This window comes from Aquarana catesbeiana, linkage group LG04 (assembly GCF_042186555.1).
Source record: "Aquarana catesbeiana isolate 2022-GZ linkage group LG04, ASM4218655v1, whole genome shotgun sequence".
NCBI classification, from domain to species: Eukaryota; Metazoa; Chordata; class Amphibia; order Anura; family Ranidae; genus Aquarana; species Aquarana catesbeiana.
This window is the reverse complement of record NC_133327.1, coordinates 12,601,068-12,622,765: the sequence shown is the minus strand read 5'-3', so window position 1 is coordinate 12,622,765 and position 21,698 is coordinate 12,601,068. Positions and strand designations below refer to the sequence as shown.

Genomic DNA, 21,698 nt, shown 5'->3' with positions numbered 1-21,698 from the left:
GACTAGCTCTCCCCACCTGCACTATAGATCATTGTATTGTACAATACAGAATTTTTGTTTGGGTTCTGTACTTATGCAAATTAAAACAACACTATTGAGCTGGAGTTGTGTGTAGACCTTTTTTCACAATAAAGTACAGTAGTTGAAAATGTTTAAAATATTGATTACTTGATTACCTTGGAACAGGACCTGGTCGTTAAGTGAGGAGTACCTGTAAATCAGGATCTACAGTGTTTCACAACACATGGTGACAATGTCAAACCTTTGGTATTTTGATCATTCCTTACCCTTTGGAGCTTGTTCCCTCGGCTCTACTGAAGATTAGTGCTTGCTTACAGGGTGACTGACCAATATCTTCCCTGTGCATTACCAAGGTCATCTGAGTGCTAGAGGCTTCCTAGAGCAGAGGTCACCCAAGTACAGTCCGTAGGCAGGTACAAGATTTTATCTGAAACCCTGCTAGGGTCAGTGGTATATTATAAACATGCACAAATTGAGGATTAAGTTGGACAGAGCTTCACCCCCCAACTGCACTGTAATCATCATTAAATGCTTGGACCAACGAGTTCTAGCAACAGGTGACGTGCTTGCCCCAGCATTCACAGGAGGACAGGACTTCTTCCTTCCATCCAGACCTACTCCACCATGCTGCTTACAGTGGTAAGGGAGATTCTAATGTAAGGCGGGACTGTATGGGGACCCTGATTCAAGAAGGGCTCTGATGGAGTAGGAAACTCTAATGGGGGCCCTAATGTATAGGAGAGCTCTGATGGAACCCTTATGTAAGGGGGATGCTGATGGGGACCTTTATATAAGGCGGACCCTGATATAAGAGTCACTCTTTTATAGGGACTGTGATATGACGGATTCTAATGGGGACCCTAATAGAAGGGAGACTTATGTGGACCCTGATGTAAGGGAGACTCTTATGGGGACCGTGATATAAGGAAGACTCTTATGGCGACCCTGATATATGGGAGACTTTTATGGGGACCCTGATATAAGGGAGACTATTGGGGACCCTGATGTAAGGGTGACACTAATGGGAACCCTGATATAAGGTTTGGACGCTAATGAGACCTTATATGAAGGGGATTCCAATGGGCACCCTTGTATAAGGGAGACTCTCATGGGGGGGCGTGATTTATACGGGAACTCTTATAGAGATTCTAATCTAAGAGGGGCTCTGATGAGGACCCTGGTGTAAGTGGGTACTTTAATGGGGGCCCTGATATAAGGGAGACTCTAATGGGGGACCTTATGTATAGGGGAACTCTAATAGAGATTCTGATGTAAGGGGGGGGCTTCGATAGGGACCCTGGTGTAAGTGGAGACACTTACTAAATTCCTTTCTCTTTTGTTCTAAATCATATCTTGCCGATTAAAAAATTGTATTCATTCTTTTTTAAAATGATTTTTCTATGCCTCTGAATATTTGTAAAATATACGTATTCCTCTTTCGAGACCCCTGACATAGAAGACCAGATGATCAGGTTGCATGACTGTTGAATGTGGTGGTTGGAATTGTGTTGAACATGGTGGTTGGAATTGTGTTGAACGTGGTGGTTGGAATTGTGTTGAACGTGGTGGTCGGAATTGAGAGCATTTGTTAATGGATTGCGTATGACTATTCTTAACTATTTATGGACCCTGGGTCTGCTACAAGTGCCTAAAAAAAATATTCACAAGGGACTTTATCTGCAGTCAATGCGACGTGTCCCTTGTGCCTGATGCTTTAGATGAGATCTTCAGTCCTCTCATCCCTACCTACCCCCACAGCCATAGTCTTCTGGTGCCACAGGGGTTAATATAGCCGATGGACCTGTCATATGCACTCATCATAAGTGCTGACTATGCCGGCCCCCCTCCTTCATTCATAGACACTGTACTATAGCAGGCATAGTCCATATTGATGTGCCTTAGTTGTACTGGGGACATTGGGTGGTGGAGGTCTTTTTAGAGTATATTGATAAACTTGAACACAAGAAGCAATAGATGTTCTACCCATGTAAATAAGATAATGCTAACTATGAACACTTGAATTTTCCAGCTATTTTAATGAAAACCAGTATCCCGATGAGGCCAAGCGAGAGGAAATTGCCAATGCGTGCAATGCAGTTATACAGAAACCAGGTGAGTGTGACATGTCTGCATCTTTTGATCTCTACAATCCAAATCTCTCTTTCTATAGTTTTTTTTCTAAGTTTTGAAATCCCTTAGAAATTACTTAAAAAGCCATTGTTCCTGTTGTAATTCAATTGATTTAGAAATATAGCCAAGACATAACTTATCTTACAAATGGCCATTACTGATTTATAATTGAGTATTCACATATGACTGTAATTGCCCATTTCAATAATCATGCTTAAAAAATCGTCATCCCAGAAACATTGGTAATTGCACTTGCACATCTCATTATTTTGTTTATCCCCCAAAAAATAGTATATTTGTCTGTGGGTTGCAAGAAATTTTTATTCAAGAAGTTCATTTTTTGGCCACAATGAAATAGAATGTGTTTGGTAAGCAATTTTTTTGGAAATGAGAGTTATGCCATGCGTAGGCTTGCCAGAAGACCGATGATTACAAAGGTGTCCACGGTTGTCTTCAGAGAAGATTTATTCAGCATAGAAAAAGATAGAAGGCTCAAGTCTTCAACTTGAGGATAAGTACATCAGAATCTGCAGTTTGAGAAACAGATCTCCACCAACTGACACTTCTTTCAAGATCTGATTGGTTAATGCCTTTATGGCACATTAGCGGTTTCCAGATCGGTGACCCTCAAGCACACCTTGGGAACCGTACCCAGATCATTCATCACAGGGTTGGCTTGCAGTGTTTACTTGTGGCACTGGATCTTCCATTTGACACTCACTTTGGCCATGGCACATTGAGTGCAGTTCGCTTCATGGCACTATACATGTCCAGGGCCATGGTCTATTCCAGGTATCTCCAAACTACGGCCCTCCAGCTGTTGTGAAACTACACATCCCATGAGGCATTGTAAAACTCTGACATTTACAGACATGACTAGGCATGATGGGAATTGTAGTTGCTCAGCAACTGCAGGGCCGTAGTTTGGAGACCCCTGGTCTATTCCAATGGCTCCTAGACCCTGAAGACCCCTCAGGGTATGCCACCATGACAAGCCTGCCCTGATAAATTCATACACACTTTGAGTAGAGTTTCAATTTGGTAGTGAAACACGAGAAGCTAAAACCATTGATTGCTGAATCCAATTTGGAATGGAGCCAGTAGGGATTTCCACAAGTGACCCATGGAGATGCTTTCTGCCCCACCACCAGGTTTACACTCCACAAACCATGCAAAAATGATGTTTTGTTTGTCATAGTTTCATATTATTCACCAAGGACCTTGAAACGTTATGTAAAATCACACCGATCTACATAATTTATGTCGGAACCATAATTCATTCCCCTATTAAAGCTCTTGGTAGAAAGCCAACCAGATTAAATTCAGCCCGATGCCAAGATGCTTCTGGCAGGGACCTGTGCGAGGTGCAACTAGATGTTTCTGTGGCATCTTCACTGTGATTACACTTTTTCAAGGTTAACAGACAATACTTTGCATTTAAAAGCTTACAGGTGTTTGAAAAATTTTTTGTAACTGTTAGAATACCATCCTGATTTTGTTTTTGTTCTTTTTTTTAAGTTCAAATAGCAGCCTGAGATTGTTTTTGCTTTAAAGCAGAACTCCAACTTTGTAACTAATATTAAGAATCCTTATAGCGGTATTAAACCCGCAATTAAAAATGTTATTGCAGCTTACCAATCATTATATGTAGTGCCTGCATTTGTTGTCTTTTTTAGGCTTATTTTCCCCTCTGTTTTCACCTGGTGATCTCCCATATTAGAGTGCCCCCACTCTGCAGAAAAGAGCACAGGGGGTACTTTTGGACAGCAGTATTATCAGTCTGGAGGGAGGGGAGTGTTGGATGCACTAGCAGATTAAATTACACAAATCAAATTGAAGCCAAACTCCATCTCACTTTTTTTTAAGCAGTTACAGTAACAGTGTTGTTCCTTTTAGGGATAAAGCCTTTACATGAATAAGAGCTGATCATTGTAAGCACCCCTGTCAGTAAATGGTTTGTGTCAACCATCTAACCGCAACATCTACAGGACACCTTGTTCTGTTGAAAAACTGGCTTACTGGCCAGATCACCAAGTGAAAATAGAGCCTAAAAAAGAAAACAAATGCAGCCACTACAGCTAAGAATTGGTAAGATTCAGTATAATGTTTGCTTTTGGGTTGATTACGGCTTTAAAAACCTCCTGAAGTTTGCCTTGGAGTTCAATTTCCTCTAGCCTGTCCATATTTGTAAAATGGGTATTACTTCCTCATTCTACAGAATGCCCTACTTCCAGTCATGCGATAATAAGTGTTGCTATGCTACATGCTATCCAGAGCGATATCGTCCAGACAGCCTTCTGTGGTCCTTGAGACTGGGAAGGATGCTGTGCTGAATTAAATGCATTCCAAATATTATAGCCATACCTTCCTCATGAGCCATGCTGTACCGTACTTTAAGACTGCATGTAAGGTCTACCTCCTTAGCCCCACCCACAGTAACACCCAGAATCACTTTGAAAGTACACAAATCCCAAATCATTATGATGATGGCGTCGTCTTCTTCTTATTCGGAATCTCTCCAGACTGCTCCTCCTCCAAAGCCCTAAAAAACTTCCTGTGTGTCTGCAGCACATGGCTGTGTCCAAGTCCTCTTTCCCCTCCCTCTACGTCCTGTAGCATCACTTCCTGTCCTGAGCTTATGAACCAGTCCAACAAGTTCATTAATAAATAAATACGGGAAGCCAAGCTTCTAAAAACAATACATGATCTTAAAAATGTTATGCCATATTTATGCTTTAAATATCACTAAAATAGTCATACCAACACACACGGGCAGCAAGCAGCAGCTTCCTCCAGTGCCTTGCGCACATGCAAACGGCGCTGGAGAGAACCTGTGACTTCACAGGTAATTTATACAATGATAGACTTTTAGTAACCTCTAAGACCCAGCCGTTTGTTCCTCCCTCTTTCCTCCACTAAGCTCACTTTTTCTCTTTTCAGGCAAGAAACTATCGGATCTGGAGCGAGTTACCTCCTTGAAAGTGTACAATTGGTTTGCCAACAGGCGGAAGGAAATCAAAAGAAGAGCTAATATTGGTAATGTACCAGAGCACAGCCATACTGACCATCAACTGGAAGGCTATTTATTATTATTATTATACAGTATTTATATAGCGCCAACAGTTTGCGCATCGCTTTACAACATGGGGGCAGACAGTACACTTACAATACAAATAAATACAAGAGGGATCAGAGGGCCCTGCTTGTTAGAGCTTACTATCTAGAAGGGAGGGTCAAGTGGAAACAAAAGGTAATAACTGTGGGGGATGAGCTGATGGAAAAAATGAAAATACAGTTGTTAGGTGTGGGTAGGATAGGCTTCTCTGAAGAGAAGGGTTTTCAGGGATCGTCTGAAAGCGAATAAAGTAGGAGATAAGCGGACAGATTGGGGTAGGGCATTCCATAGGATTGGAGAGGCTTTGGAAAAGTCCTGGAGGCGAGCATGGGAGGAGGTGACAAGGGAGCTAGAGAGCAGGGGGTCTTGAGAGGAACGAAGAGAGCGAGTAGGTTGGTATTTAGAGACTAACCTAGTGATATAGCTGGGGGCTAAATTGTGGATGGCTTTGTACGTAGTTGTTAGAATTTTGAATTTAATTCTTTGGCCGAGCAGAAGCCAGTGGAGGGATTGACAGAGAGGAGTGGCAGACACAGAGCGATTGATGAGGTGGATGAGTCTGGCAGCGGCATTGATAATGGATTGAAGAGGTGATAGACTATGTAGAGGTAAGCCAATGAGAAGGGAGTTGCAGTAGTCGAGGCGAGAGATGACCAGCGAGTGAATTAAGAGCTTTGTTGTGTCATTGGTTAGAAAGGGGCGTATTTTGGAGATGTTGCGGAGGTTGATTACACACCTGTCTGTTTTACCCTTCCCTCTTGAAGACAAAAGCTTAGTGAAATGTCACCATGGCCCACATAGTGCATGCAGCCATTTTGCCTGAAGCTACAAACTCTGTGTAATTCAGATATATACACCGATCAGCCATAAGAACATCATGACCGCTGACAGGTAACGTGAATAGCATTGATTATCTCATTACAATGGCACCTGAAAGTGGGTGGGATATATTAGGCTGCAAGCAGACATGTTTTTTACTTGAAGTTGAGGTGTTGAAAGCAGGAAAACTAGGCAAGCATAAGGATTTGAGCGACTTTGACAAGGGCCAAATTGTAATGGCTGGACGAGTCAGAGCAGCTCCAAAACTGCAGCTCTTGTGGGATGTTCCTGGTTTGCAGTGGTCAGGACCAACCAAAAGTGGTCCAAGGAAGGAAAACTGGTGTCTGGGTCATGGGCAGCTAAGGCGGCTCATTGATGTACATCAGGAGCGAAGGCTGGTCTGTGTAGTCCAGTCCAATGTAAGTAGCTCAGATTGCTGAAACAGTTGATGTTCTTCTGATACACTATGTATTCTCACACCTTTCTATCACAGATTGTGTATGGGGCTATGTAGTCACAGACCGGTCAGGGTGTCCATGGTGACTCATGTCCACAGCCAAAAGCACCTACAATGGGCACATGAGCATCGGACCTGCATCACGAAGCAATGGAAGAAGGTGGCCTGCTCTGATGATTCACGTTTTCTTTATATCTTGTGGATGGCCAGGTTTGTGTGAGTCACTTACCTGGGGAAGAGATGGCACCAGGATGCAGTATAGGAAGAAGGCAAGCCAGTGAAACATGTGATGCTTTGGGCAATGTTCTGCTGGGAAACCTTAGGTGCTGCCATTCATGTGGCTGTTACTTGACATGTATCACCTACCTAAACATTGTTGCTGACTGTAACGAGCCCCTTGCTCACTCAGTTCCACTCTCCCGACACTCCTCTGCTGCTATAGAATCAGACTGCAGATCACAACATCTGATTGTAAAGTCATCCAATGCTCCGGGACTAGAACTACAGCTCTGTGCCGTTCTAGTCCAGTTGTGATAGCTCAGAACAAACACCAGGCAGGCTGTATGTAAGTTCAACCAGGAATCTCACTTTATTGCAAAATACAGGCTTTTATACACTAAAAGTGGAGGTGCAGACCTCCTGCTCATATTACTCTAACAATACAGCTGTAACCTAATTAACCTAATTAACATGAGCTAATTAACTAATCCCTTTAGACAGCCTAGATGACTCAGACATGACTTTTAGGCCAGACTGGCCGTCTTGTAGCTCAGAAAATCCAATCAACATTATCACAATCAACATAGACTCTTCTTCACACAATAGCAGAGTTAATTAACACCAACAACAATGGGGATCTAATGACTCTTAGATCCCATACTATAGACTTATTTACAATACACATTTTAGCAGATAACAGACAGACAGGTGCTGGAATTTACATCAGCATCTCCTAACAGTATCTGTCCCAGCATTATGAATCAGCCACTATTCTAATATGGCAAATCCAGGGTCCCCAGAGTCTGTGTATCCTGGGGGACCAGGACCCGAATCCATAGTAATACCACCTCAAGGGTCCCCAGGCATACAGCTCACAAAGAGCACCGTTCCCCCAAATGCAAGGGCCCCCGATCGATCGGCAAGAGGTTAGCATACAGTCCCCTCCAAAAGTCTCTCTCCCGGCTAGGTCTGTCACACTGACCAAGTACACCCCTTCATGGAAATGATATTCCTGATGGGAGTGGACTATTTCAGCACGATAATGTGCCCTGACACACTGCGAAAATGGTTCAAGATTGGTTTGATTGGTGCACCAGAATGCACTATGGTAAGAAGGCAAGCTGGCAGAGATATAGCGGTGTCCATGACTCGGCAGGTCAGGGGTGTTTTGTTGGCAAAAGGGGAACCTACTAAATATTGAGTGGTCATAATGGTATGACTGATCGGTGTATATTGATATTTTGATAACTTGCCTGAATACCACTTAGTTCCCCATAAACAAGTGCTTGTGAAACTAACAGCATGTGTGATAGTAACACGAAGGTTAATGCCCCCCTCTCCATGTTTGGAAGGAAATCGGTGATGGCAGCCTGTTTATTTAGCATACATTTCCTTTAACGTAGTCTTTGCAGAGTTGTAGTTTTGAAAGCCAGCATCATGGGAAAAGAAATGTCAGTTCCTGTGCTTTGCACATCTAGGACCTCTCCATCCGTGGTTTAGGCTTTTAGATAACATCCAGGTTTACACGCCAGGCTGATCTTGCAGTGCCCGGTGCTTGACCCTGAATTGTTGCTTTGAGATATTGCCATCACACACTCTCCTGTGCCTGCATCGCTAAATGGGATTTAATACAGCCTGGCAAAAGACATCTTGATGAAATGCAAGCAACGCTCTCAGCTTCAAGCATCACTTGTGCGCCACAGGTAGCAAATGACTCGTCTCATTTTAAGATGCCCTTGTGGCTAATTTTTGAACACCACCTGGGATCCTTAAATAGACCTTCACTTGACATACTGATATTTTACTATATTGTTGCCATGGCCTTCAGAGTCTGTCCAATATTGCTTCATGCTTGCTAGAGACAGATCACAAGGATTTTAATTGCTGGTGATAGCCAACAAGAGCTTAATGCTAACTCAGAGAGAGAGAGAGAGCGATAGCCGAGGGGGATAAATCTGTAGAGCGGGTATTAAACTAATGTGTAGCACATACATGCATTGCTTGTTGTATGCTACTGTCACCGGAATATGGGGTATACATGTTCTTGTGCGCATATGTAATTAGACAATACATATGCATCAGAATAATCATTAGCGAAGCCAGTAACGAATTTAGCCACAGATTAGCATAATTTAGCAGATTTGTCATTGTGTCTGTCAGTTTGGAAACTAGTAATATTGTGAATTTTTTTCAGTTAAAGGGATAATTGGCTTTTTTTTATTTGTCATTTTGAATTTCTTTTTAAAGAGGTCCATTCAGTTTCTAATTGCCTGTGTAGTGCACAGTCCCTTGTTTGTCCTGTGTTGATAGTAATGGGCAAAGGGAGATGAGTTTTTAATGGCCTTGGTCACCTGACCATGCAGCCTAACATACCATGTTCATGAAGATTCACTTGTGTGCACTTTTGTGTGCGGAATTACGCCCATGTTTCTGTTTCAATGTTTTTTAGTAAAATGGAAAGCGGTCTAAGGGTACAAACTAGTGTCTAGACCAGCATTTCTCTATCAGGGTGCCGCAAAATGCCCTCGGGTCCTGTGGCAAAAGGACGAAAAACTTGCTCTGTGTTAACTCCAGTATACAGAGAGGTAAAAGAGAGCACAGCCCGCACCTCCTCTTGACTTTCTCCTTTCTGTCGCTATCTATACTCCTATCGGCAACCCAAAATGCTGTATGGGCTGTCCGCCCGTGTCCTGCCAACCAATGAAGCCATTAGTTGCAAAGGACAGGTCGGGCAGCTCGCACAGCATTCTGGATTGCCAACAGGAGTATAGCTAATGACAGAATTAGAGAGCCGGGAGGAGGTGCAGGCTGTGCTCTCTTCCTCTGCTCTGTATACTGGAGTGAGAAACACTGCCTTAGACTCCTGGGGCCATCTAATATGCTGTTTGACCAGGAACAAGCTAAATCCAAATGAGTGGAGGTATCAAAGAGACTCATTCACTTCCGAACAGATTTGCAATAAGTGAAATGAAGAAGTGACCATCATAACAGAACACATTTGGCAAGTTGCCAATAGTAGTAAAAAGTAGACCTAGTTCAGCATAAATTGTGCACTGATCATGAAGTATAAAAGATCATCATCCCAAAAATGCTAGGAAAAGTAAAATAAAAGAGAAATGGGGGGTGGGGGTGGGGTGGAAAGAAAGGTCAAGATGTGTGATCAAGGTGAGGACGGAGGAACAAGTTAGAGAGGGAAAAAGTTGCTCTGCTTAACCCAACACACAACTCCCCATATAGGCCTCCAGATCATGTGCTTGTAAAGTATCTAATCCAGGGGTTCCAGATTATTCCACATCTGGCATGCCTATCACATAGAATAACTAGCTAGTTTTTCATGTAACATTTATCTAGGATAGCTTGTGTTTGGTCATGGCAATGTTCACCACAGGAGTTTTCCAGGCTTTTGTGATGGGCATCTTTGCGGCAAGTTAAATATAAAGGATGAGAGTTTGAGCGTGCCTAGCGATATTATCCGCCAGAAAGTTAGAGTGCCGTTTTAGCATTGTTAGTAAGGTTAACAGAAGTCAGAGTAGATCAGAGTGAACACTCTGTTCCAGAATTGCTTGAATTTCGAGCAGGTCCACCAAGTATGGTACATGGTCCTCTCCTGTCTGCATCCTTTGAAGCATTAGGGCTGTACACTATTCTGATTATCTTCAAATAGGGAGCATAGCTCTTTGCTCTTCTGCAGTAGTACTTTATAGCAGCTTTTCTCAACCTTTTTTACATCAGAGAAGTCCTTAAAGTGGATGTAAACCCACTCTTTCTTTCTAAAGTACTGCCATAGTGGTTATTTATAAGGATTTTTCCAGGTCTCAGGGAACCCTTGCTAAAAATCATTAATTGGCGGTCAGTGGGAAGAACGCCCCTTATATTGTTGGTGGGTGACAAGAACGTCCGCCTTACCGTGGGGGTCAGAATGCCTCCCGTAATATTGGTGTCATGCCGTTGGATCTGGAGCTATGCAGGCACCATGAGCTGGGAAGTCAATAAGTTACAACTAAAAGGAACCCCTAGCAACCTCTGGAGAGAACCCTATATTTCCATGGAACCCTGGTTGAGAATGGCTGCTTTAGAGTGTACAGGAGGTTAAGGTGCAACTCACTGGGTACCCGATGGTCAGGTTGAGGGCATGGTGGCTGCACTTTGTATTAGTAATTCATGTTATGTCCCAGCCACTGTCAGGTCAAGCCAGGCTGTATCCTTTGTCTTGCTGTGCAGCTATTTTAAAAATAAATGTTGCTTTTGATGGTTTTTATTACCAGTGCAGATAATTTAGGGCCATATTTGCTTTTTTCGAAGAAGCAGCAATCCTGGAGAGTCATGGGATCGATGTCCAAAGTCCAGGAGGGCATTCGAACAGTGACGACGTAGATGGCAATGATTACTCTGAACAGGTGAGCCTCTCTGCTTTTGTACTATAAGCTGGTCTGTCTACCTAGAGACTCTTCATTTATTTTCTGTGTGATCTGCAGGACAGTATGGGAAATGTCCTTTCTTTTTAAGATCTGCTCAGGTTTGCTTAAAGTGGTATTAAACCCAAAAGCAAACCTTTATTATATTGCAGCTTACCAATTCTTAGACGTGATGGCCACATTCGTATTATTTTTTAGGCTTTCTTTCCTTAATTTTCATCTGGTGATCCAGCCAGTAAGTCTGTTTTTCAACAGAACAAGCTCTCCTGCAAATGTAGCAGTTAGTGTTGAGACAAACTAATTTCCACTGACAGGGGTGCTTACAATAATCAGTTGGCTGGATGATGAATGTTGTTTGGCTCATTTCAGAAGATGATGATACTGCCAATCATAGAGGTTTAGCTAGCAAGACCACCAGCTAATTAAGGTAAAAAAATGGGTTAAAAAAAAAGCTGGTCGTATCTGTTGTCAAGTGGGCAACATTTCTTAGTGTCCCTTTATTTACCTAGCTTTTCTCATTTCCTTTTACATACTTAGGATGACAGCACCAGTCACAGCGACCACCAAGACCCCATCTCCTTAGCTGTCGAAATGGCTGCAGTCAACCACACCATCCTGGCGCTGGCCCGGCAGGGGACGGGAGAGATCAAGACAGAGGCTCTGGACGATGACTGAGACCCCCAACTGCAGCGGGGAAGGGTCAAAATCGAAAGTTTCTTAGATTTTAGACGTAGCACCTTAGCAATCTTTTTCCTCGGTCCTTAATGTGTGTTCCTATATCAGTATAACTGCAGTCTCTTGTCCGTAAAGTTAGCTGGTAGGGTCTCGTCCTGTGAAGATGGCATAGTGCCCATATTCACGTCCGCTATTCTCAGTATTAATTCTAGCCATATTCCTTCCCTTCCCTGGGTCTAGAACATTTGACTCCATTCAGGCATTCCAATTTTACAAGTGCTTCCAGCCCCCACCTTATGCTTCTCTTTCCTTAAGCACCTTTTAAGTGTATTTTTTTAAAGACTTTCTCGAACGTAGGGAGCGTTAAAGCAATGTATGAAGACATGACTAAGTATGTGAAATACGGGGTAAGATGCTTCAGTTGGCAAACTGCCTTAGCCTGAGAATTGAAAAATTTTAATCTTAATCCTGTATTATTTAAGTCAGTTGCCAGTTCCTACCAGCATCCATTGCATTTGCAAAATAATTATTGTGCAAATTTTTGTCTGAATGTCTAGATCGGCCTTTCTCAACCTTTTTACTCCAGAGGGACCCTTGAAATAATTTTTAGTTCTCATGGAGCTCCTGCGAAGACCATTTCTTTGGGGGAGGGGTGGGTCAGTGGGGAAAAATGCCCCTTATGTTGGTGGTCAGTGGGAAGATTGCTCCTTAAATTGGTTAGCCAGTGGAAGAATGTCTTTTAAATTGGTGGCCAGTGGGAGGAATATCCCTTATATTGGTAGCCAGTGAGAGGACCAGTGGGAGGGACGTCCCTTATATTGGTGGCCAGTGAGAGGAATGTCCTTTACACTGGTGGTCAGTGGGAACAATGTCCCTTCCCTTGGTGGTCAGTGGGAACAATGTCCCTTCCCTTGGTGGTCAGTGGGAACAATGCCCCTTCCCTTGGTGGTCAGTGGGAACAATGTCCGTTACCTTGGTGGTCAGTGGGAACAATGTAACTTACCTTGGTGGTCAATGGGAAGAATGTCCCTTACCTAGGTGGTCAGTGGGAAGAATGTCCCTTACATTGGTGGCCAGTGGGAAGAAAATGTCCCTTACATTGGTGGCCAGTGGGAAGAATGCCCATTATATTGGTGGCCAGTGGGACTAATGTCCCTTACCTTGGTGATTAGTGGGAAGAATGTCCTTTACATTGGTGGCCAGTGGGAAGAATCCTTATTACAGTGGTGGTCAGAATGGCTAAAAATCATTGGTGTCCTCAGTTAGCTTTGCCAAATGGTGGTGGCCCTGGACCTATGAAGGAACCATCAAATGGTAGATTAATGAGCCGCAGCTCAAGGAACTCCTAGAAACCGCTCGAGAAACGCTAGGGTTCCACAGAACCCTGGTTGAGAATGGCTCTTCTAAACAAACATAGGTTTGCGGTTGGTGGTCCACCATTTGTCAAGGAAGTTTAAAACCCCAGCAGCCCTGCCGCACACTGGAACTTATAATTCTTTGACAAATGGGGGTGGACACAACAGAAAAAGCCCTTATTTCTAAATTGTGACACCTGTTTTCTATATTGTAAAAAAACACTAAGATGCAGAACAGCATGATAAGCACTTAAGTTGCTCTGTTACAGACTCTTATTGGCTCCAAAGTTTGTATGCTAAACCAGTCATCAACCACGTTTGAGCCACGTACAAAGGACTTTGATAGAGGTCTGGCTGGTAAGGCAGTACTTTTCTCTTGTCTCTCCAAAATATGCCTTTTAATTGAAGCTGCCCAGACTACAGTATTAATTTTGCAAATGATGTGTCCCAATATATTTTTGGAGGTTGACAGTTGCCTAACAAAGCACTTTTATTTGTTCTTGTGTCTATGGCAATAGATTTTCTGTTTGTTTTTTGTTTTTTTTCATTATTCTGTATGTCTTTCTTAAATATAAAGAACTGGTTTGTGTTCTTTTGTGATTAGGCATTCTCCAATTTATAAAATGCCTAAGGCGTCACTTTTTAACTTGACTTAAACAAATCTGTAGTACATTCCTGCCTATGAGCTACCCTATAGCTGTCTGCTAAAATCTGGTGTTTTTGCAGCTGAAATGTAGAAGATTAGTGCTTGAAATTTCACAGACTTGTTTAAAAGGGAATTTTTGCATAGACCGCCTTGTTTTCAAACAATACAAAAGTGCCAAAACTATCACTGTGTGTTATATTTGATGCTAATGTTAAATAAATTAAGCTAGAATGAGATTTAAGGTGAATTGCACACTAATTATACCTTTTGTATTGTCATTTGCAGCCTTGTGTTCACCACTGGCAGCTATTACTCAGACCTCCTCCCATGACAACTTTACTGTAGGGCAGCATGGAATAAAGCTATAAAAATCACTGCCATTGATGAATTACTAGACTGTGATAGTTCACAGATGGAAAATTGCAGATTTATGGTTGTTTAACTAGTAAAGATGTAAGGTGACCCTGTTATTTCGAAGAAAAAAAAATGAAAGACGGCATACCTGCAAAAGACTGAAAACAAGACACAGCATCATAACCTCCACTCCTTAATTACATTGAATGTGTTTACCGGTGCTCAAGCTATCCGCCAATGTGAGCCCTGTAGAATCTGAATCTTGAACAATTGCTGGCACTTCTGTAAAATCCACAAACAGACTTTATTAACAGCGCATAAAATCTTCACAGAGGGCCAACGCGTTTTGGCTGTGGGGCCTTAGTCGTGGCCACGACTAAGGCCTAATGACCGAAACACGTTGGCCTGCTATGTGGATTCATTCTAGGTAATAAAGGCTATCTGCTTGTGGAATTTTATCAAAGTTCCAAGATTTCTTCAAGATTCAGAAACCTTTAAAAGAAGAGGCCATATACTGACCTTTGCTGAGTGCATAAATGCTACTGCTGGCTGCTGCAGATGGTTCCACACGCCATGTCTTATATCTGCTCCCCTGCTGCATGCTGTGGTTCTTCCCACTGGCTCTTACATAACAAGTTGACAGGACCCAAAGGGTCAAATACGTGTAGCAGCCAGGAAGGAGAATCACAGTTGTGTTTCAACACTGGAAAGTTAACTTTATAACCTCTTTACAGGTATGTCTTCTTTCAGTTTTTGACTGTTTAGTGAGAAGGCTACTTTAAGTGAGGGTGGCAGGTGTTTGAACAATCATAATTTATAACATTGTTAGCTCTACCTACTGACCTACCAAGTAGAAGAAAAGAAAACAATAGACAATGGCCTCAAAATTCTATTTATTTGGACTGTTCTGAATGTCTCCTTAAAGGAAAAGGCCCAGGAGAGCATATCAAAGGGCCCTAATATTGCAGTTACTTAAACCCATAATTTGTGCTTTTTCTGAACCTCAAGCTGCTACAACCCACTTCCTGAAACTTTAATGCAACGGGCTCTCAATAACACTAAGCTCAAACTACAATTATAAGAGAGCTCTTGGTGGTCCCCTTCATTGGTCCACCATTGGTTTGACCTGCTATGAGCTTGCAGAAGTGAAAACTATGTAACCAGTATTCAGTTCAATAGGTATTGTGATGTTCCCTTCTGACATGCCAACCCCAGCTTTGTAACAAAGCCATAACAGACCGTGCAGCTGCTCTGGGGCTCGGTACAGCTTGGCTATATAAAGATTTACCCAGACGGCAATATATAGAAAGTACTGTACCCTTGTATGTTATGAAGGATATTAGGAGGCGTTTATCAAAACCCAATTGAACCGTATTGTAAAATGCTGTAAACAGATATTAGGTGCAGTAGTAGTAGTAAGTGAACACAGTCTTATCGTTCATTTAGCTGGTAACCTCTCTCCTGATGTCTGGCATGTGTCCTGTTCATCACAGCGAGAGCTCTCGCTTCGGCAAAGCTCATGCTCCCTGCTGATTTGAACAGCTCTAGCTTTATCCAGAGAGGTCACTACTTCCACGCAGAGAGTAACTTCTTTGTAGCAAAGCCTTTCTAAACCTTTTCAACACAGAGGAACCCTTGAAATAATTTTCCAGTTGCAGCGAACTCATGATACATTAGTGTGATGGTCAGTGGGGAGAATGCTTACACTGGCGGACATTCCCCCTTACAAATAGCTAAAAAGATCAGTGGTGTCCATTGGAACTTACCTGAGAGGCAGAAATTGCTTATTTTTAGTCAAGGAACCCCTAGCAACCTCTGGAGAAACCCTGGTTGAGAAACCCTGCTGTAGCATGACGATTGGGTTATTTCACTATGGATATGGCTGCTTTACCAACCTAACAAATGGTAAGGCTGTGATCACTTATTTTTCTACACTTTGAATCTGTTCACAGTGTTTCAGAGTTTACTTGGGCTTTTTCTATAAATGCAAAGCAGACAGTTGAGTGCAAAGGTCACTGAACATGATGAAGTATACTACGTTTTACATGAAACTCCAGCAAAAATTTTTTTTTTTGGTTTGTGTAGGGACAGAGAAGAGTTACAGCCTCCGTCAGGAAATTTCCTCAGCTGCAATAAAAAAAAACCTGATAAATTCTAACCCTTCTACACTCTATACAAAGCTTTTTTTTTTGGAGTCTCAAGTTTTGATTTCAAGCAATTTGCTTAGGCAGGCCAAATGCTCATTGACTTAATTTTTCACTTTTTCAGTTGAAGTTTACATCGTAAAATTGGTATGTTTTCCTTCAATATCTGCCCAGTCCATCTTCCATGCTCCTAAAGATCAAATTAAACTAACTTTGCTGACAAAGAACAGGAAGAATATTTTTAGCGGTTAAAAAAAAATACCAGTGCATTTCTAGTTCATAGATCTGGAAAAATACTACTATATTCCCAGTTCATAGATCTGAAAAAATACCAGTACATCCCTCAGTTAATAGATCTGAAAAACAACTACTATATCCCCAGTTCATACATCTGAAAAAATACCAGCACATGCCCAGTTCGCACATCTGAAAAAAAAAAAAAAAGTACATCCCTATTCCTTATATCTGAAAAAATACCAGTACATCCCTCTTTATTAGATCAGAAACAAATGATCGGACAACCCAATTTCTTCGATCGGAAACAAATGGCTGTACATCTTTTTTTCTGGATCTGAAAATATATCTTAGTGCTGACCATAATCTCAAAAACAATTTGATCTAAATATTTAGGCACCTACATACTCTCCAGACAAAACTCTACACACATTCATCAAGATGTTATTAGTGACTAGCATGCCCATCACCGGTTACATTAAGTGTAGACATGTTATAAAGAAATAATTTGCAAGATGCGCTACAGGTACTTAAAGTGGTTCTAATGTGAAAAGGTTTTTTACCTTAATGCATTCTCTGCATTAAGCTAAAAAAGCCCCATTACTTGTCCTGCTCACCTCCATCCTTAAACACTTACTGGACTCCTGTCACTGCTCCAGCACTGTCTCCACTGCAGCCTCACCCCCCTTGCTTCCTGCTTTCACAGGAAACCTTGAGAACCTCGCGGCCATAGGTTTCTGCTAATGTCAGTCAAAGTTCTGTGAGCAGGCAGCAGGAGTGTGGCTTACTGACGCTGTATGTGTGTCTATGGACACACATAGCCCAACTCAATAGCGCACGTGCATGGATGCCTCCTTGGCATTTAGCTGCTGAAGTGAACAGCTCTGGTGGGAGACTGCCATGAGAGGGGAGGTAAGGGACCTTTCTGTGTAGTATTGTTGTACAGAGCAGGGAAGTATAAAATCTTTCTTTATTTAAAAACAAAAAAAAAAAAAAACAGCTTTTCGTATCACTTTAAAGTAAACCTGTCATGTTGGTTAAAGCGCAGGCTTGTGAGAAACTTGGGGTTAACTGAAGAGTGATGACCTACTCTGTGGCACCTTCAAAGTTTTGTTATCCAACAAGGTGGGAAAACTTTTGTGCAGTTGAATGCTAAACGTTTAGTTTATGGTGCAGAAAATAAGCAGCGTTGACTTTGCTTTGCCCTATCAACCTACTGGCTGAATAATGTAGTCATACACATCTAGATTTTCACTCAAAAACAAAGTGGATACAGAAATCTGCTCTACCAGTTGTATTCAGGCTGATTGGATTCAGCTTGTGGGCCAACATTTTTTTAACTCGGCTTCTTCCATTTTTCAGTTGAGGTATGTCAAACTGGGTGGTGCCAACTGGGGGACACCCCATCGGAGCCCTGTATTGGCTAGCCCAAGGGAGAAGGGCATGTAGTGAACATTTTTCCCAAACTGTACAATGATCTAACATTCTGACATTAGAAACCGTTCCTAATGACAGAGATAGAAAATGGTTTTGAAACGTATTTTCGGTTTTCCTTTAAACAACAAAATGTTACCAATAAAAATACTGTTTAGAATATATCATAAAAATCTCTGCTACTGAGAACTCCTACAGTAGATCAGTGTAAAATCAAACTTCATCACTGGCAACTATCACCCAGACCTCTCCCCCACGACAACTTTTCTGTAGAGCATTATGGTTTGTATAAAAGTCCCTACCATTGATACATTTTGGAGACTGAAAAAGTGTTCCATGTATGTCCAACTTAAGAGATGTAGGCTTTTGGGACCTTATGTATCGTTATGTTCTTAAAAAGAACCAGAAATGCTTCTCAGCCACCAGTTAGCCTCCGACCAGCCATGAAAGTTTGACCCTGTGTGGGGAAATAACGATTCCTTCATAATATCTTGATAGCTCAGGCCCATTATGTGTAGTTAAAGCTACTATATTGCTAAAAATTAAAAAAAGGAAAACGCGATTTTAAGAATTACTCCAATAAGTACTATTTATTTCTACCGAGTTCCTTAGGTTTTTGGAATTTACATGGCTCCAGCAGGCACTAACCACATAAATCAAACACCTGCCATTTCTGCATGGCTCCCTCACTTCCACAACACCATGGTGGGCAGGTTTCAGTCATACAAAAAATATATGAATCCTAAAATCCCTTGACAACCTTCCAAAGTAAATGGGGTGTACATCACTTTAACTACTATCCGGATCTGTCTTTATAGCCAGTATATGATCGGCAGAACCTACAGAAGATGACTTTGTAACAGGAATGCCAATTAACACAAACTTCCTTTGCCACGAGGTTAAGCATTATTCATGCACTTATTTATAAATATTGTTGCTGGAAGGTTATCCAGGAGAAATAATCTTCACATTTAGCAACTGCAACCCATTCTACAGACTTTGCTGCTCAAAGCACCAATGTACCCACTCCAGTGATCCACACTGGTGCGGATGCTGATGTCTGAAATATTCATTCAGGAATCATAATGATCTTTCTACTACTGAGACGCCACACTCCCGACAGCCCGGTGTTTGAAGGTGGAGAACAGCCCCGGCTCCTCTCAAGCCACGCTCTGACACATTAATCCCCACCCCTGGGGCTTAGTCATAGAGGTAAGCCCAACACGAAACATGTCAAGGTTTGGCTTTTGAGGAGCCAAGGCTGAGGCTTCATCATGCAACTGGCTGTCCAGAGTGTGGTGTCTGCGAACCACAACTTTCATATTTAGCACCTCAGCAAATATCGGTAAAAACAAAAAAAAATGTTCCCAATATATGTGCACATATGTACAGCATGTTCATGCAAGTGTATGTTGCACTTTTTACTGTAATCGGAGGTGATTATCCAAGATGTCTCTCTATACATATACTTTTCAAGAAGGGAAAACTGTTGTCACTCATGCCAACAACTGGGTGATAGAATATTCGAGGCTTGGTACGTACCTATAGTTACTCAGTAATATAACTCCTCAACATGTGTTTATAAAATGCAGTTGGTCATTTATTCCCACTGGGCCTGAGGTTCTAATATATTTAATGCTGCTGGCCCATGACTGAAAAAATCTTTAGGTTTGCATGCAAATTTGTGCATTTAGACCAGTGGTCTCTCAACTGTGGCCCTGGGGCTGGATGCGTGCCTTTATCTGGCCCTTAGGGCACTATTCCTCTCACTGATGCCAATGATGGGGCACCATTCGTCCCAATGATACCAAAAGGGGCACTATTCCTGCCACTGATGCCAGCAATGGGGCGCTATTCTGCCCACTGATGCCACTAATTGGCCACTATTCCTCCCAGTGATGCCAACAGTGGGGTGCTATTCCACCCCATTAAAACAATGCTGGGGGATTGCTTACACCCATTGACAGCAGGGCATTTTATAATCCCATCAGCCAGTCTGGCCCCCATAAAGCCTGAAGGACAGTAAACTGGCCCTTTGTTTAGACAATTTGGAGACCACTGTTTTAGACCATGGAAGAAATATTTTGCGTAGGAATATGAGGAGTACATTTTTGATTCTGAAAATGTGAGCTAAATTGCCAGGAAGTAGCATTTAATAGAACACCTTATGCTCTATTTTATATCATCTGTGGATGTTAGGATGTATAGGTGATATAAGGGCCCATTCACACAAGCAGCTGCATAGGAATGCAGCTGATCGTGTGTGGTGTGGAGGCATCGATGTCAATGCACCAGCATTGGTGCATTGCACTATTGTTATTTAATTTTTTTTTTTCTCGGTGCAAATTTTATTGACATGTCAAGTAATCTTTCATTTAGTTCTATTAGCCACAGTGCAATGAGGAATATGCCGTCACACCAGGCTGTGCTGAAAAAAAGTGGTCCTTGCCATATTGTTTTCGGCACACCACTGAAGCAAAGAGGTCTACAGTGGATAAAAAGAGATTAAGGCTGTCTTGTCTTGTGTTAGAACCTAATGTACCTGGTCTGAAGGGGCCCTAAAGTTTATTGTCCTCAACTGCAATAAAAAAAGGTATCCATCTTGGAATATCACCTCAGGCATTGTGGCAAAATGTCTTCAGACAGCTCCGTTTTCTTGGTAGTAAAAAAATATAAATATATATATATATATATATATATATATATATATATTAAAATTTTATTTTTATTTTTTTCACACGACCAGGCTGGTTAAAGGCTGGGTTCACATATGAGCACGCAGCGGCTCATAGCAGGAGTCCGGTGCGTCCTCATTTACCATTTCAGGTCAGTTTTCAAGACAAATTTTTGGCTAATTTCGGACCTGAAATGGACCAAAAGATGCAAATCGCACCGGAGCCGCTGCAGAGATATGTGAACTGGCTCCACAGAGAGCCGGTCACAATCTCCTGCTGTGCAAATTGGATGCGGGGAAACCTGCCTCCAAGTCGCACTAGTCTGGACCCGGCCTAATACAGAAGTAAAGAAGTTGAGAACCTTCACATGATAAATTGTGTGAATATTCACTTCAGCAATCCAAGGAAAAAACTTATTTTTTTGTTTACTTATTTAATCTTAATCTCATATTATTGGGTATTTAAAGTGAACAGTAATTTGCTTTTCACATGATTGGATAATTGAGGTGAATATTCATACACATTATTGCCAATTAGCCCCACCATTTTTCATTTTCCTCGTGCAGCTGCCAAGTCAGATGCTCATTTTTATTATATATAAAAACATTTGTAAGAATTTTTTTTTTAAATATAATGAACTCTGTGAAAGTCAAGGTGACCATTACTGCATCAAGCCAATTGCTTCTTAGGAAAATCATCTACGCTGACTGGGGTTTCCTTTTTGAAAACTTTAGTCATTTAGGAAGATATTGCAGATTTAGAACGTCAATTTTTCTACCCATTCTTGAGACTCTCATTTCATGAGTTTTTAGAAATAAACACCTCTGCCTTCCAGTAACCTGGATTTTATGAAAGGAGACTAATGTGTTCATGTCTTTTGATTTATTGTAGGTTGAGTATGATATAGTGAATTTTCCTTCACGCCGAGACTCAATCGTTTCTAGTCTCTCAAAGTTTCTCATCTAAAAATGCATTTTATACATAACAAGCTTTTCAGGAAATTCT

General features: G+C 41.8%; 1 protein-coding gene across 7 annotated transcripts in view; it reads left to right on the top strand.

Moving 5' to 3' along the window:
- Positions 1-21,256, top strand: part of HMBOX1 (homeobox containing 1) — a 213,199-nt gene extending 191,943 nt beyond the window's left edge. Inside the window, exons 7-11 of one of the 7 annotated variants that reach the window (XM_073624844.1) lie at positions 2,051-2,133; positions 5,092-5,187; positions 11,070-11,158; positions 11,546-11,603; positions 11,714-11,848. In XM_073624844.1, the coding sequence (XP_073480945.1) occupies positions 2,051-2,133; positions 5,092-5,187; positions 11,070-11,158; positions 11,546-11,578 (301 nt within the window). In that variant the 3' untranslated portion in view covers positions 11,579-11,603; positions 11,714-11,848. Of the gene's footprint in view, positions 1-2,050; positions 2,134-5,091; positions 5,188-11,063; positions 11,159-11,545; positions 11,604-11,707 lie in introns of all 7 variants that reach the window. The other 6 variants (XM_073624843.1, XM_073624842.1, XM_073624841.1 and 3 more) reach the window with 6 other exon arrangements.
- Positions 21,257-21,698: the final 442 nt, after the last annotated feature.